General features: G+C 45.2%; 1 protein-coding gene across 1 annotated transcript in view; it reads right to left on the bottom strand.

Moving 5' to 3' along the window:
- The window catches only part of FBXW4 (F-box and WD repeat domain containing 4), a 120,854-nt gene that overhangs the window by 1,202 nt on the left and 102,149 nt on the right, over positions 1-17,503 (bottom strand). Inside the window, exons 6-7 of the mRNA XM_036736741.1 lie at positions 16,695-16,760; positions 1,306-1,446 (exon numbers count right to left, since the gene is read on the bottom strand). Coding sequence (XP_036592636.1) covers positions 1,306-1,446; positions 16,695-16,760 — 207 coding nt within the window. The remainder of the gene's footprint in view (positions 1-1,305; positions 1,447-16,694; positions 16,761-17,503) is intronic.

Below are 17,503 nucleotides of genomic sequence, written 5' to 3'. Positions count from 1 at the left end.
ATCACCAGAATCTATAATGGATTCAGCACCAAAGAATTCGAATGCTTTTGTATCAAAGAGATAATGATAGGACTGCAGATCCCTGGTGTAAGAGAACTTAGAAACCTGAACTTCCAAATTATCTAACAGAAACCACCCACTGAAGGAAAAGAAACGTGATTTCTACCAAAGGTAATTGTGTCTGACCCTAGAGTTTTTTGGGGGGCAAAGACAGAAATGTGGATGAAGAATTGGGGGGAGGAGTCTTGCTACTAGGAATCCACTGTGAAATTTCCAAGCCTGCAAAGAAAAGGCAATTCTTTGAGGTAGTACAAAGTCAAGATGATGGTAAAGCCATTTGAGGGCTATGTGAATGGTCAGAAAATGGCAGTGGCAGGTAAGCCATGTAGAAAAGTATGGTGTCATCTGTACAGGGACTAAAAAGCTCCAAGCTAGGACCCAAGAAAGGCACTTAGGAGCTACTGGACAAGTTGATCCCATGGGTGGCCATGGCCACAAAGGCCAACACAAGATATGGACAGCGATGCCCCACACACTCCCAATCTACATCTCCATCCACACCTAGACCCGATGCACAGGATGTAATAGAACTGGAAAAGGCCCAAAGAGAGGCACCTGGAATGACCCAAGGAGTAGGAGGCAAGAAGGGACTGCTGAAGACAAACTGAAAGGACAATGACCAGTCTAAAGAAGGCTGAGAAGACAGGATGAAAATCTGTAAAAATGATAAACACAGAGAGAGAGTGAGTGTGAGACTGTGTGAGTGTGTGTGTGTGTGTGTGTGTGCATCTAACCACCAAATCCAGAAACTCTAGAATGAGTTACTCACTTTGAAGCCTGAGAATGTTAAGTTTAGAGCAAATTAAAGGAAGACCTAATTCACCCAGAGGGCTCATTACCTCTAAGAGATATATTACAGACAGGAAATACATATGGATCCAAGTGAGTTCAGAAAAAAATGACCAATTACAGAGCCAGTAAGTTTGCTAAAAGGAGCCAGGAATGTGCCTGACCTTTGAGGCAGACAATACAGTTCCCCATGGCATTACCCTTGGGGTTTATGTTGGCAGCAGAATTCTGGGCCTGATACAGTGTGACACTGAGGTGCCTATAAGTGGCAACCCAACCCCCTAGTTAAACTCTTAAGCCTCCCCCACAATGGCTGAAACAACCTAGAGCTTTGTGTTTCTTAGCCCCAGCTATAATTATGAGAAGAGCTGTGGGGGAAGAAAGCCAGGAATGGGATCGGGCAAGAGCTGTACAGATCTCCCTCCTGATCCCACCATTCCGGGTGGCTGTACTCACTGGGAGCTGGTTCGGATATCCCAGTATCGGATATAGGTGTCATAGCCACAGGACAGCAGTGTAGAGGGTGTCTCATACAGGACATCCAGCACTCCAGCCCCTCGGTGAAAGTCCTGGCCCAAGTGTGTCATCAGTTGTCCACTGGGGAGACAGGAAAGAGAGATGAGGGGAGAGCATGTCCAGGGTTCAGAAGTCATTCCTGTGAGGCGTCATCTCCTTGTCTAGCTTTGGGGATATCCCACAACCTTCAAATGGCTGGAAACCACAAAAACCCTCTCCTCTTAGAGCCTAAACTTTGGGGTGAGGGTACTATACCCTTTCACTGTGAGTCCCCCTAGAAGAAACAAAACAAACACTTAGCTGGTCTGGGTAGGATGGTGAATTAACTACCTCATCCCAAACCCATCTCCCTGCCAGAAGGACTTAGGCCATTTTTACACCTGTACCAGGGGCCAGAGGATATTGGCTAGAAAATTCAGCCTCAGCCTTTTTCCTTTGCTCAGGCTCTCTCACAACCCCCTAGGAAAGTGCTCAAATGCATCAGGAGGTTCAGCCTATCCAGTCACACCTGCTCCCCTGGCCGCCTGCTGCCCAGGCTGACTCCATCTCAGGACAATGAATGGGCTCTGCCAGAGAGGTCAGGATCTCCCCCCCACACATGTGGTTATTTTATAGTCCTTGATCCCATGGGTCACAACAGCTCTGAGCTACCCAAGCCCAATGCCTTAATTCCTCCCTGTAATCTGGGGCTCAAACCTCGTCAGGGATAAAGACCACACAAAGGGAAAAGGGGAGTTTCAGGAGATGGTAAAACAAGTAAACACCTTTGTATCTGGGGAGAGAAATCGCTGAGAAAACAGCTTAGCAGCAGGGCCTTGTCGTTCCCAGCTCAGAAGGCAAAAGCCCCCCAGCCCCAGCCCTGGCCCTGGCCTGGCCCCCATCCTTCTCTCTGCAACAGCACGCCTCTGTGATCACAGCTCCTGGCCTGCTGGGCCCAGCCCGCTCCCCCACCCCTGCTCTCCAGAGAGCAGATTACAGGGAATAACAATTTCTTTGTGGCTGTGTAATTCCCTCCGTGACCGCGGCAGTGGGCAGCCACCTAGCCCCTGATGCCAGACCCCTAGCAACCATTTAGGGAGGCCTGCTGGTCCTAACAACGCCCCCCAACATCAAGTGCACCTGTTAATCCCTCCCACCCTGGGTTAGATTGGGCCGCCAGGATATTGGGTTTTATGTTTTTGCAGGACAGGAAAAGAAAAAAAGGAAGAGTTGAGTATTGAAGGCTCCCAACTCCAAAAAGTCCCCAGGCCTGACCCATTAACTCCTTCAGGGAGACACTAAGTTGTCCTGTAGAATGTTCACACCTGTATACAAGTCAGAAGGGTCTCTAGACCCTAGACGTGGGAAAGTAGGAGAAGATAACATAAACCCTGAGAGGAAAAAGAACAGACCAGAGACCCTGAAGAATAGCAGAATAACCAAGAGGAGGTGAAATGGCCCGACTACCATTTTTTCCGGAATTTCCAAAGCACAGAACTCTAGCCCCTTGCCCTCAGCCATGCTACCTTTAAGGCTTAGGAACTTAGGGCCAATTTTGCACATCACCAGAGAGTCAGGGGAAGATCCTTGATTCAGAAAAATATCCCCCCGGCCCAGCATCGACCCCAAGGGGGAAGACCACTCAGCGAAGGACTTTCCTTTCATTCCTACACTCCTCATGTGACCCAGGGCCAATAGAGAAAAACAGGTTTCTGGGCCACTCAGTGCAAAGAATGCACTGCCCAATTTAGAGTAGGGATAGCCAACAAGAGCAGAGGACTTGGGTCTACTCAGTACAGAGATTTCTCACACCCAAGAGTTCCATGGGGAGTCCAGAGCAAGACTGGGTGACAGCCTTGTCTCATAAAATCATCCCCTCATCTGATCAAATTCAGTTCCTTGTCTGGGGCTGGGAGCCTATTTAGAGGTTAGGGATGACTCAGTTGACAATTCGGCTGCCCCCAACTCTGGTGGGTCATATCCCACTGGCAACTGGGCCCCCAATTGCTTGCACATAGGCTCCTAGGGATTATGCCAGGTTAGAGAGTGGGGTGGAAGGAAAGAACAATTCTCCCTGCACCTTTGGGTTTGGGTCCCGTTTGGTGTACTCCTCCCCCTCCCCACCTCCCATTAGTGAGGTGGTGATGAGTGACTGAGAGGCTCTCTCCTTTAATCTGGAGAAGTAATTTCATGTTTGTTTGTTTGAAATAGAAGATGAAAGGCTATGGGGTGGGAAGCAGGCTTGGAGGGGTAATTGGGGGGAGAGGGTGGAGAGTGGAGCCCATGGAGGACTGACTCACTCATTCCAAGGCAGAGGAATCGCCTCACCAAAGTCAGTGAGGAAGGGAGATCAATCAGAAGGCATAAGTGCTGTATCCTTACCTAGCAGATCCTAGGACCATGACTTTAAGGAGATGCCATAGATCTGAATGTGTCAGAGATGGGCCCGCACTAAGAAACAGGTGAGAGTACCAGGATTTGGACAGCTAATGGAGTTTAAATGATTTCTCTTATTTCCCAGTCCCAGCCTGGAGTATCAGCACCAGGGGCCCTAGGAGTCAGGGACAAGTGCAGAAAGCCCCCAACAAAACACTGTGAACCCCATCCAAGGCCAGCTGGGAATGAAGGGGGGTCGGGGTTGGAGAACAGAGGTGCTCAGGCTACAAGTTTGTTCCCCCTTTGCACTCGGGTTCTCTGAATTGGCCACACACACTTCAAATGGTCCAATAAAAAGATACAATTTCTTTTACCTTCTTGCACCAGGACTCTCAAAGTTCTGTTGTGCGGGTGCCCGTGAGGTTAAGTTCAGAGTATAAACGGACACATTGGGCTCTGGGAAATGGCCCTTCTCTTCAAATAGAGCCCCAGCAGTGCCACAGGCCTCCTGCTGGGGCTTTGATTTGGGAAAACAAACAAAAATGGCACCGTAGACATCCCTCCCCCCAGCACACCAGCTAGCCCCATGATCATCCCTACCACCAATTTAACTATAAAACCACTGTTGGCTGCTGGGGCAGAAGAAGGCTAAGGGAAGGGGGAGGGGGACCGCCCCGACAATGGCCCCAAACTTTGGGGAAAAGGGGACAAAACAAGCTGTCTGTCTCCTTGTCTTCCCTCCTCCCAGGCTTCTTTTCTTAGTCCAAGTATGTTCTTGGAAAAAACGATTAGATTGCAATTTGTATAACACAGTGACCCCCAAATTCAGACATTTCACCCCTTTTCTCTACAAAGAATGTTAAGAATGCTCCTCAGCCTCTCACCATCCATAGGAGGAGGAGGGGAGGAGGGCTGAGTCCCTGGCTTCTAGCGCCACTTGTGTGGGAACTGGGCAGCCATGCTGGAGTCCCTCTGGGTGGGGCGGGGAGTGAGAGAGAGCACTGGGGGTCTCCTTTAGTGGAACAGACAAAAACCTAAAATAAAATCTGGATCCCAAGGCAAACAAAGCCATCTGCTTTCGTTAGGTATCTGCCTAGTGTGTAGGGGGGACTCCCCATTCACTTCCTTTTCTCTCTCAACCACTAATTCTCTTTCGACCCAGGGAAAGATAAAGACAGATTGGACCATGTGTGTGAGCCTGATGAATGAGGCACCGCTAAGGGTTGGCCGGGATGGAACCTTCTCTTCACTCTCTCCTTAGGCTGCTGTTTTCCAGGAGGCCTACAAAGTAAAGCTAGATGCTAGGGCTACTTTACCGTCATGCCTTCAGGTGCCTCTTCAGAAAGGCATCAGAAAAAAGGAGAGTCGCCCTATCCTAGCAAATTTAGTTCCTCTCCCCGCCCCACATACACACACACAACAGCAAGAGAGAGTTGGGTTAGAGCTAAAAGAAAATATCTCAACAGCCAACCACAGAGGGAGAGGATTAAAAAAAAAGTATTTGTGGTAAAAAATTTTCACTTCAGGACAAATGGGAGCATACCTGGCTAAAGGTAAGGGGGCTGACCCTGAAGGCACAGAGCCTCCCTGGAGTAAGTTTTCAATATCCACTGCCTCAAAACTAGAGCTACTTGGAGAGACCTACAGAGAACAGGGTGCCAAGAGGAAACCCACACCACCCCTACCGATGCAGCAAAGCCCAAGTAGCTGCACATGCACGTGAGAAGGGGATAATTAAGACCAATGAGGTCACGGCCCCAGACCCAAGGCTTCCTTAAACACAAATTCTCCCGCTCTTTTCTGAAAGATCTGTTCACCGGATCCTTTGGTTTAGTCCTGCCCCAGGAAAAGCTTCTGCTGCTGTACCAGCTCCTCTCTGAAAGCCCCCTTGTCACAGGGAGCTTTCCTGGACCAACACTTACCTATCAGGAAACTCTCAAAATTCTCACTTCGCTCCTTTCGCCTCCCATGCACTTAAGCCTTGTCCTATTTCTATTTTTGCTGCTTTCCCTCTACATCACCATGTTTTCGCTGTCATTCTCATGTTTTATGTCTGTATAAGATTGTAAAATTCTAACGCATAGGCATGTCCCACCCAACCCACGTGCATTTAGGTGCAATAAGAACTTCCGGAGATCAGAATGGAACGTGAGAGTGTGGACAAATTAGAGTCCTATTCTCCCAAGAGCCCCACATTAGTGAGAGCACGTCCTGCAGGTACAAGAGGTACCTGGCAGGGGTGGATGGATGACCAGAGAGAAGAGGCGTTTGATGTCAGGAGACCTGGGCCCAACTCCTCACTTGGCCACATATTATCTGTGTTGACCACGAGCAATTCCTTAACCTGAGCCTCACCTTCCTCATTTGTACAATGGGAATAAAACTTGCCTTGTCTGTTACAGGGCTGTTAGGATAAAAATGCTTTGTAAACCTTTAATAATGATGGTTATGCTGACTAGCGTTCATACAGCACTTTACGGTTTGCAAAGAACTTGCAAATGTGATCTCATTTGACCTTGAAGGTAGGTCCTATTATTACCTCCATTTTGCAGATAAGGAAACTGAGGCGGACAGTGGTTAAGCGATTCTCCTAGGGTCACACAGTTAATAAGGGTTTGAGGCTCATTTGAACTCAGGTCCTCCTGACTCCAGGTCTAGTGTTCTATCTGCTGTGGCACTTAGCTGCTTACAGAATTGGGATATTTTATTATAAATTATTATAACATTCGTTGACTCAATAAACACTTAATACCAACTGATATATTAGAATCCATGACCAGAGTGCTCTGGAAGAAGACCGACCACAGGATCACAGATATGGAGCTTCAACAAAGGACCTTAAAAATCACCTAGTCCAACCCCCTCATTTAACAGATGAGCGAACAGGTTCAGGGAGGTTGGTGACTTACCCAGAGTCACACAGTGTTGTGTAAAATGGATTGAAGGGGGAGAGCTAGGTATGTATTGTTTGCTTAACTGGCCGCAGCTTACCAGCATCCGGGAGATGAATGGAGCTGGACACGATGCAAAAACTGGGCCCCGAGCCTTTTCGAACTCATTCCAAAATAGAAAAAATAAATCAAGCCACATGCCTCTTACTATAAGGTCTTTCAAGTCCCTGTCTGTCCAACCTGACTCCCTGGCTCATATGCCCATTTTTAAGCCTCTATCAATTCCCCGGCAATCACTTTGTATTCTCTCTCTTTTTTGTATTCCCTCACTTCCCCTTGACCCTGCCCAAAGCATTCTCTCTCCGGGCTTTGAACACCTGAAGGGGGCAGGGCGGGGGAGGGAGGGCAGGCTGGGTCACAAATGCAATAATTGGATGGAGCCCCTCGCTCTCCACTTCTGAATAGGGGGCAGAGACAAATGGAGGCCAGCGGAGACCCAGCCGTCCTCAGAACCAGTCCTATTACTCAGGACTGAAGAGCCCATTACCAAAAACACAGGCACGCACACATACACGCACAGACCAGCACGCGTGCGCACACGTGTTTAGACACAATGGCTCAAAGGCCAAGTCGTGAAGCAGCCCACTTTGTACTGCTAACAAGGGGAACGTAATTACAGGAAGGGGGCAGCCGGGCAGATAAAAGGATACAAAATTTCAACATCTGTTGCCATAAAGGGATAAGGAGAAGTGAAACGGCAAAGTATCAGTTTGGTGTCAGAGCCGGCAAAAAGCCGATTTCAAAGAGTTGAGGGAAGAGGGGACAGAGGGGGGAGAAAGAAAAAGGAGAGAGGGGGAAAAAAAGAAAGAAATTACAGGGTTCCTTAAAGAGGTAAAAAGAAAATGAAAAAGCTGTTGTCACTAATACTTTCAAAGGAGAGGGCAGGTACTTTAAAGAGGGGCTGTTCCCCTAATCACTCTAAGCAGAGGCTGAGGCCTCGGGTGCACAGGGACACAGGGGGAGGGGAAGACATGGAAACAGACCCTGCCCCCGAGGGTTTACAAGCATTGGGGCTACACCAGAGCTGGGGGGCCGGGGGGGGGGGGCACATCCTGGGCTTCAGGCCTCTGCTGCTCTCTCTCCAAGATGAGGGTCCACAAGGCAGGGTCCTCTGGAGGTCTTGCCCATTCCTTCCTGGCATCCACCCCTCAATATATCTAAGAGCTCAGCCCACTAGGACTCCACTTACTGAGGGTTATGGTAGGGAGAGAGGCTAGTGCTTCCCATCCTCTTCAGAGGGCAGACCGAGCCTTGGCTCCATCCCTATCCTCCCAAAGCATCTGAGAGCCGTACAGCACTGGACTCTGTGCCCACCCGAGAGAGGGAGGCACAGACTCGACTCAGTCTTCTCACTTGCTCAAACAAGCCTTACAACTCTGAGAGAGCACCATAAGACTCAAAGGAAGGCGAGAATGAGGGGATCTGGCCTGTCTCTTCCCACTTATGTGAGACATGGGGGAGTTTAAGGGGGGAGGGGAGAAGAAAAATACCAAGAAGTCCAGAGTAACTGACAGAGCCGCACTTGGTCCTCAAAGAACCCAGATCCCCACAATGTGTATTATGAGAAAATGAGAAATAAAGGGAGCCTGTTGGCCAGACGACAGGTGAGCCCCAAGTACAAAAGCCAGTACAGGCTTTTTGAGGAACCTAGAACAGAGACACTACTTAGATCAGGATTCATGAATGTTTACTAAGTGCCTACTATATACAAGGTACACTCAAAGATGAAATAAAAGACAGTCCTTATACTCAAGGAACTTATACTTTAACGAGGATGCAGTATGAACACAATAAATACAGTATAAGGTAGGACATGATAAATGTGATAAGGAGATCCAAAAACTCTAATACAAGTCTGAAAAGAAGAAAGATCATTTTAAATTAGGGTGAAGAGATGAGAGAATCATAGTAGGCCTCACGGAAAAGATGATGCCTGAGTTGGCCCTAGAAGAGAAGAATTTTAACAAGATGAAGAGGGAATATATGTGTATTACAGGCAGTTAATGGTTTTAATTCATGGAGACTGGAGTACTGGGGGGCCAGTGTCAATATGTAGGGCTGAGCTGGGATATAAAGCTTTGGGCCTTGGGCCATGTTAACCGATGTCTGATTAAGAGCAAACTGACCAGCAATGTTACTTTTTAGAAAAGAAACCAAACACAAGAGTTAAGAAAGTCCCCTAGAAAATATATGAGATGTAGGTCACACCAACATTTTAATACTATGCCTTCCATAAGGCCCATTATAGGTATTCTGTATAGCCTTTAAGGTATGTGGAGCATTCAGAAGGAAGCTGGTAAGAAGACTAGGTGCTGGGTGAGGTCTCCAGTCCTTCACAAAGCTCAGGACACATAATTAATCCAAGATTTTGTTCAGATACAGCTAGAGGAACAGGAGGAGATGATGGGCTGATTCCCAGGATTCTCCATTCAGCATCTCAAGAGTAAGATGGTTTTGGCAAGTCCCTCTTCCTGGGATAAAGTGATAGGCTTCTCCACCAAATAAATATACACTATGTAATAGCTACAACCACAGCCAAAGGCTGATAGTCGGAAGCTAAGGAGATCAAGGCACAAAGGTCATTAGCTTTAAATCCTTGGGGAGTATATTTCAGCCTCAGGGGTGGAGCCAGCAGACCACCTACTCACCAGGTCAGGAAAGCCTACTTGGGAGCCACCTTTACCCCCTCCCTCCTCCATCTTTGAGGCCTAGTGTCCAAGAGAATACTGGAGAGTCAATTTGCTAATTCCCCAAAAGTTCAGCAACATCCACATATCTGAGCTCACAGGTAAGGGGTGGGGGGAGAAAAAAAAAAACAACTGCACCTTCTAGTCCAAGACACCCAGGTGTTCCTAGCACTGATGGACTGTGTTCCAGCACCTGCATTCTCCCTAGCACTCTCCACACTTGCACCACTGCCCTAAAACTTCTAGGTGCTAGATGCAAGGAATGGAGGAGTAATGAGCTGATTCTAGAGTGTGGCCTCATGGGAGCTTGGGGGGGGTCCTTTGTACTCCTGATGGGATAAACATCTATTGAAGAAGCTTCCAAAGTCAGGAAGTACCAGACCTTGAGTGTAAGGCTGCCTGAGAGCAAGTGTGCACAGTGGAAAGGGCACTGAACCGGCAGTCAGTGGAGATCTGAGACTGAATACTAACCAGCTCTGGCGCTTGGTAGGTATATGATCCAGGACAAACTACTTATTAATCTTTCTGAGCCTGTTTCCCCATAATAATAATAATGTTCCTGCTCCCAGCCTCTTGGAGTTGTGAGGAAGGCCCTTTGTAAACTTTAAAGGGCTATAGAAATAAGTCCTCTTACTGTTACCACTAGTTTATTCAGAAACACTGGTTAAGCTTCTGCTATAAGCTAGACAGTGTGCTAGACTCGAGATAAAAAAGACCCAAAGGAAAGAGCTCTACCCTCAAGAAGCCTACATTCTTTAAGGGAGAGACAGCATGTGCACAGATAAATAACTAAACCCAGAGAATTTGGGAGGGAGGGCAGGCAGCACCACTACATAACCTTCTTCAGGAGGCAGCCTGAGGGCTGGGGCTGAAGATAGAGAGGAAGTGCCTTCTAGGAGCTACTTACCATAGTAATGACAACACACAAAGCCCTGACTATCTACAGCCTACAGGAGTTTCCCAACTCCACAGCCCCCTCCGATTCTCAGCCCTGTCCGACACTCCTCAGTCAGTGGAGGGAAGTTTTAAGAAATAAGAAAATGGCGAGGAGCATGCTGGCCCCAGAACAGGTAGCTAGCAGCAGAAAGAGTGCTCAGAACAGACCCTTCTACCTCTCTACACCGCCCCCCGCCCCACAAACATGAAAGGAAAAATCCAGTGGCTCCTCGCATTTCAACTGTGACAGGTTAAAAGCAAAGAATCCATCCCACACTGAAGCCAGAGCAGCCGGCCAGGTCCTGCCGGCAATATTGTTCCACCTTTCGGATTGGCCTGTCAGTCAGGCTTTGGCTTTATTGAAAGATCAAACTCCATCCTGCCTGTTCATTACCTTAATCCTATTTTCTACATGGCTTTATTATCTGTTTGGGCTTCTCTGGGAAAGGCAGCTACAGACAGTCACCCTGTCTCTGTCCATCTCCCCCCTCCTGGGCCTAACCCCCTCGACAGCAAACACCTCCATTAGGACCCCAAGTCTGAAGGATACTTTCTGGCTCTAGGGCTTTGGGCCAGGACTTGGAGAAAGTTAGGGCTAGTGAGTGGGAAATAACATGTCACCTCCAAAGTAGCACCAAGGATCCAGGAGATAGAAGTTCCTCTAATCCCAGGAAGATTCAAGAAGAATGACCACATTGACTAGTCCCAGAAGAGAAGATTATGTCTGTCTGACACAGGAACTCAAATTCAATTTTCTACTGATCTAGTTAAAAACATACAGGTTCGGGTTCAGCTTGCACCAGGATACAAGGAGCTTGCTTTCTTTTAAAATTCTGATTTGTTCATTCATCCAGACAATGTTTATTGAGCACCTACTATGTGCAAGATCCTGGGCTTGTTGCTCTGGACCACTGGATGATCTCTAAAGTCTCTTCTAGTTATAAAATCTATTGCTCTTTGGTTCACTTAAAAATATGTAACTTGAGCTCAAATTCAGTTTAGGGTTTGGTAAGACAATGTGCTATGATATTTGGTGTTCTCTGTTCAATTCAGGGTTTCAACCCTGTCACTAATAGTCCCTACTATATTTATGGTGACTACAGACTGGGGGTGAGGGGAAGGGGGAGGGGGAATGTTAACATCACCATATCTGGCCTTTGTGAAACAGAAGTCATCAAAGGTGCTCCTGAAGTCCCATTTTCATGAACCCATCTGTCAAACACCATGATTTTCTCTACAGCTGACCTAGTCAAACTCACTTTCAGTTGACAATTCAATCAGGATTTGAACCAGGGTCACTGCCTCTTCAGTGGTGCTTTTCCTCCTTGTTCCCTGCTTCAGGCCAGAAACCCAGAGATCCACAGAGAAACATATGGTGATTTGCACCCTGCCCCACCCTACTCCTCTTAAAGGATAAATAAGATTTCTCTCATCACCTGAAGCCACTAATATACCATTCAATCTCTAACACCTTCCAGAAACTAAGTTTTCTGCTCTATAACTTTAAAGGGCAAGCATGAAGGGAATACGCCAACTGGGAAAAAAACAGTTGCATCAAATCTCTATTAAGGGTCTGGTAGTTGTGACATATGAGAACTCACATAAATACCTGAAGCCAAGAGCCGTTCTCCAATAGACAAGTGGTTAGAGAAGATGAACAAGGGACAGGGGGATAGAGAGTGGACCTGTAATTTCATGACAGAAGGAACTCCCCAGGAGAGGAAAATTCCCTCTACTAACACAGGTCAGCACCTTCCCTAACACTCAGAGTCTTAGAGAGCTGCCCAGATTCACACCCCCAGTGTGTGTCAGAAGTCAAACTTGAACCCAGGCTTTCCAGACTTCAAGGCCAACTTTCTATCTACTATACCACACAGTCTCTCATCATGAACGAACAAACAATTCTCAAAAGAATTCCAAACTGTTAATAACAATATGAAATAATGCATTAAGAATAATGTAAATCCAAATAATAATTTTGACTTCTAACTTCACATTCAGCAAAATGACAGAAGATGGGAACAGTCTATGTTGGAAGAATTATGGAATGACACGCTTGGTGCGTTGCACTTTTGGCACACTTGGTGAATCTATGAATTAAATATAAGAGCTAACATTTATGTAATACTTACTATGTGCTGGGCACTGGGCCAAGCACTATACTTATTATCTCATTTGATCCTCACAATAACACTGGGTCCCATTATTATCCTCGTTTTACAAATGAAGAAACTGAGGCAAGCAGAAGTGATTTGCCCTAGGTCACACAGCTAGTGTCTGAAACTGGATTTGAACTCAGGTCTTCCTAACTTCAGGTCTATCTACTGCACCACTTAGATGAATTAGTCCGGTCATTCTGGAAAGCAATTTGTAACTACGCTAAGAAAGTGATTAAAATGTTCCCATCATTTGTTTGACCCAGTGGGAACTACTAGAGTATTATACTCCAAGGCAGTCAAAGATAAAACGAAAGACCCCATAGACAACAAAATATTGTTAGCAGCATTTTTTGTAGTAACAAAGAACTAGAAACAAAGTGTTCATCTCTTGGGGAATATCTAAGCAAATTATGTTACATAAATGTAATATGATAATATTATTACTGTATTATCAGAAATGATGAATATGATGAATCAGAAATGACGAATACAGCAAGGGAAAAAATGAACTCATTCAATGGGAAGTAAGCAGAGCCAGGAAATCAATATACAAGATGGCTATAATAACATAAATGGAAAAAACAAACAAAAAAATAAAAACTGAACACTTGAATTGTAACAACCAGGTTTGACTCCCCAAAAAAGAGAGGGGAATACACCTGCCTCCCCTAGCTCAGAGGGGGAGGGTACAGGTGTGGAACTTATGTCAGACATCGCTGATATGTTAGTTCATTTTGTCAGATGACTTTCTTTCTGTTGATTTTGATTCTTTGTTATGAGGAATGGATCTCTAGGTGGGAGAGGAAAAGGAAATATTAGAAAATGAAGATAAAATAAAAATAAAATATATCAATAAATTTTTTAAAAAATTTTTATAGAGCCTTCACCCTCTCCCTTGGAGTAGGTGTAGAAGACAGACTGGGCTGGAATGAAAAGGACACAAAAGTTGGAGTGGAGAGTAAAAGAGCAGAAAACACCTGAAGAAATTTCCCATCTGTACCCAGCAATCAGCCAGCAGACCTGAGGTTTGTACTGACTTTGCCCTACACTGACCACTGGCTACAATGGCTGTGGCCAGCTCAGTCAAGCTTGCAGGGACCCCAAGATTACAGCTCCAGATACGGGAGACAACTATTGGATCCAATCCTTCCTTTACTGGCAGGTAACTCAATCCACAGGATTACTGCTTTCCCCTCAACCTTCTTAAGCAGGCTGGAGAGCTCATCCCCTCACTATCCCAATCAAATGTACAGCATTCTCCTAGGTAACAAACTGCCCCCATCCCACCCATCTGTCCCTCATTCCAGCCCCAGTCCTTCCCTCTGACCCTAACTTCCTCTTCTGACTACATCTACTAGGCACATACTATATATTCTTTTTTTTCTTTTGAGGAGACCCCAAGTCCCTTCTGCTCTTTGCTTTTTCTATATCTACTAGGTGACAGAGAGGCATTTCCATAGCATCTCTGCTCCACAGAGTTCAATGGACAAATACTTCTTGTGTTTAGTTATGGAAAAGCATACTTTAAAGGTGCTTCCAAAATTTAGAAGCTCTCCCACATATACTTATTGGGATAGTGGCTGCTGGCTTCAATGCAGTGATGCCTGAAATAGGCTGTCCTAAAAGTCTATATGTAACTGGCCCCTGAGAAAGCATCTCACGAATAAGAGAGAGCCTTCAAATGTGAAGTTACTGATAATGCATTAACAATGACATCTTCTTAATTAAAAATTAAGGGCTAGGGGGGAAATAGAAGAACTAGATCCTAGTAATAGTTCCAAAAGACTCAACTAAATAACCTCAGGCAAGTCACTGATTCTCTCTGAGCCTTGGTTTATCCATGTATAAACCACCTTCTAACTCAGTGACGATGTAAGGAAATGTGAGTGAAAGGCCATGAGTGACAACTATAAGGAATGAGTTGAGGGAATAAGTGACTTGAGAGGAGGGATACAATATGGAATGGAGGATAGTAATGAAGAAGATGGGGAGAAAAACAAAGGAGAAAAAAGGAGGAATAGCAACAGTGGTGTTAGCTCTTGGAGGCAGCCATGTATGTGATAAGTGCCTTAAGAAAGAGAGGGAGCTATTATGGGGAAATCTGGGAGAAAAAAAGAGAATATCAGAAGGAACTTTTGGCAAAGGGATGTTCTGGATGGTTGCTCCAAAAGGCATCTGGGCCAAGAAAGGTCAGAAAAAATAACAAACAAGCAAGATAGCTTTGAAAGTTACATATTAAATTTATTATAGATGTAAAAAGAAAAGCAAGTCCTATGCAATAGATTTGCAATTTCATGTATAACCTCTCTTTGTGTTTTACAATGGATATGGATATGCTCATTTCATCTGGTTAAGTTAAAAAAAAAGAAAAAAAACTTTTTTTTAAATATATCTGAGAGTAGAGGGCAGCACAAGCTGCAGCAGGAACAAAAGATGGAGGCAGTGCTAAGTCAATGTCAAAAGAAGTTACTCAAATGGGAATTTGGAGAGAGTTGGGAGTCTAGAGGAAAAGCAGAGTCATGGTTGTGAGACAGAGGAGTTAAAAGCAGTTTCCCACGAAAACGTAAAAATACTGGTTTCCACTGATAATAGGTATTCCCAAGGCTCTGTCCTGGCCCCCTTCTCTTCTCCCTCTATACTATTTTGCTTGGTGATTCATCAGTTCCCATGGATTCAGTTATTAGACTAGACTTGGGAGACAGACAGAGAAAATGCCTGGAGCCTAGAGGTAGAATATCTTGTTCACGGAACAGCCAGTAGGCCAGGATCAATGGACTGAAGGTAACTTAGTAAGGAGTAAGGCGTAAGAAGGCTAGAAAGGTAGGCTTTAATGCCAAACAGTATTTTGTATTTTATTTTGGAGGCAAGAAGAAGCCTCAAGAATTTATTGGGAGCGAGGGGGAGGGGGGAAGGTGACATGATCAGGCTCAAGCTTTAAGAAAATCATTGTAGTGGCTGAATGGAGGATGGACTGTGGTGGCAAGATACTTATGGCTGGCAGACTCATCAGCAGGCTACTGCAGTAATTCAAGCATGAGGTGATGAAGGCCCAAACAAGAATGTTGGCAGTGTCAGAGGAGAAAAGGGGGCAAATGGGAGATCAACAGGCATTGGTAAAAATGTGGATGTGGGGGAGGAGGTGAGAGAGTGAGGAGTCCAAGATGACTTCTAGGTTTCAAGCCTAAGGGACAGGAAGGATGGTGTTGCTCTCTTCAGTAATAGGGAAGGTAGGACCAGGGGAGGGTTTAAAGGGAAAGATGATGAGTTCCATTTTGGATGTAAGGAAATTAAGATGTCCACTGGACATCTGGTTTCAAATGTCTGAAAGGCAGTTGGAGATATGAATGAGGCACACATTTTCAGACAGACATGGCCAGTGAAACGATTTACTTTGCTTGACTTTACTTATTTTTCACTAAGGAGAAAGCAACCATTCTAATAGTGAGGGCAGAGGACATCACTGAGAAATAACAGTGATATAAAAAAGGAAAAGGGCAATAATTAAACATCTAAAAAAAAGAGGATGCTGAATGTGTGGTCAAGCAGAAGAACTTGGTTTAAAATCCTGACTACACCATTTATTAGTTCCATGATACTGGGACAGGCCCTTGACACCTCCAAGTTTCAGTTTCTCATCTGTAAAATGATAGATTTTGCCTAGACTACCTCAAAGGTCCCCAGTTCTGACACTCAATAATTCTATTAAAGGAAAGGTAGAAGGGCCAGAGAAATTGAGGAAGAGGATAAGCTAGAAAAATGCTTTCATTAGTACAATGAAATGTGGTATTTAAGAAAGACTAACAAAAATTAATCAGATGGAAACACATTACCATTAAGACTACTCTTTGTACATATTTTAAATATTCTTTATAATTTTTTTCATTTGTTTGAAGGCAGCACAAATTTCTTCTTATTTAAAAAAAAACTGTGAGGATAAATTGGATTGTGCGTGCACAATGCCAGGAGGTCCTCAGGAGAAAGAAGCTCTATAAATCCAAGCTGTTATTATAACAACACATTGTAAGCCCAATTATTTACATATTATAAATTATTTCAACATCCTAACCACGTGGCAAAGGCTGAGGACATCATGTCTTCTAGACATGAGGTTGTCCCTGGACCATCTGACCTGGAATAAAGGTAGAATCAGAAACAGCCTAGTTTTTCCCCCACCTTTTTTGCCTCCCATCCCCCAAATCCCTGCTGCAGAGGGAGGCATGCAACTGAGAAAATTCTCTTACCTAGTGAGGTCCCAGATTCTTAGGGGTGAGACATGTCCACAACAAGCCGTCCCTGTCACAAAGGAGCTGCCAAACAAAGTGAGAACACAGTCAGGCCCAACTTGTTGGAACTTGTGGCAAAAAAAATGGTAACACAATGTGAAATGTCTTCCTCATTCTCCAAAGGATCTTAGGGTCAAGCTAGAATTGGAAAAGCAGTGAAGAAATAAAGAGAGAGGTTGGGGGGAGGCTCATGGAAAAGGACACAGTTTTTCAGGAGCACAGAGCCCCAAAATGGAAGTTATATCCATTATAAAATTCCCTCATCAAGGTTACTTGTAAGCTTGATGGCATGCCCTATACTAGATTCCCAATCAGACAATACTGCAGCATATATGTAACAAGACAGTTTCTAACTAAAATCCAGTCCGTCCACTCGGGAGAGTGTGAATTTACTTAGGGTTCTTTCAGTTTCCCATGCCATGCTAAATGAAATGCCTTCCTTCCCATCCTAATTACACTAGGTGATAACTTTCTTCTATACCAACCTCATTTTGTGGGGAGGGACACTCATATTTTCAGGGTGAAGGAGTGCTTATGGGCTTGGGAATACAGTAAGAAAACAGGAAAAATGTAATAAGCTGGAAAATGAGAACTAGTGACAATGAAAAGGTTTACGTGGAAGGCAAGAAATATGGCTGTTTCTAAGCTTCTTGGGTCTATGTTTCTGTTTTTACATTCTAATTCCAAGTGCCAGTTTCACTGGCCTGGTGGCACACATGAGGAAGATGAGGCTCAATGTAGTGAACCTGGGTAGTGGCAGCCCTGGA

This window comes from Trichosurus vulpecula, chromosome 8 (assembly GCF_011100635.1).
Source record: "Trichosurus vulpecula isolate mTriVul1 chromosome 8, mTriVul1.pri, whole genome shotgun sequence".
NCBI classification, from domain to species: domain Eukaryota; kingdom Metazoa; phylum Chordata; class Mammalia; order Diprotodontia; family Phalangeridae; genus Trichosurus; species Trichosurus vulpecula.
The sequence above is the reverse complement of the archived record's forward strand: the minus strand, read 5'-3'. Positions and strand labels throughout refer to the sequence as shown.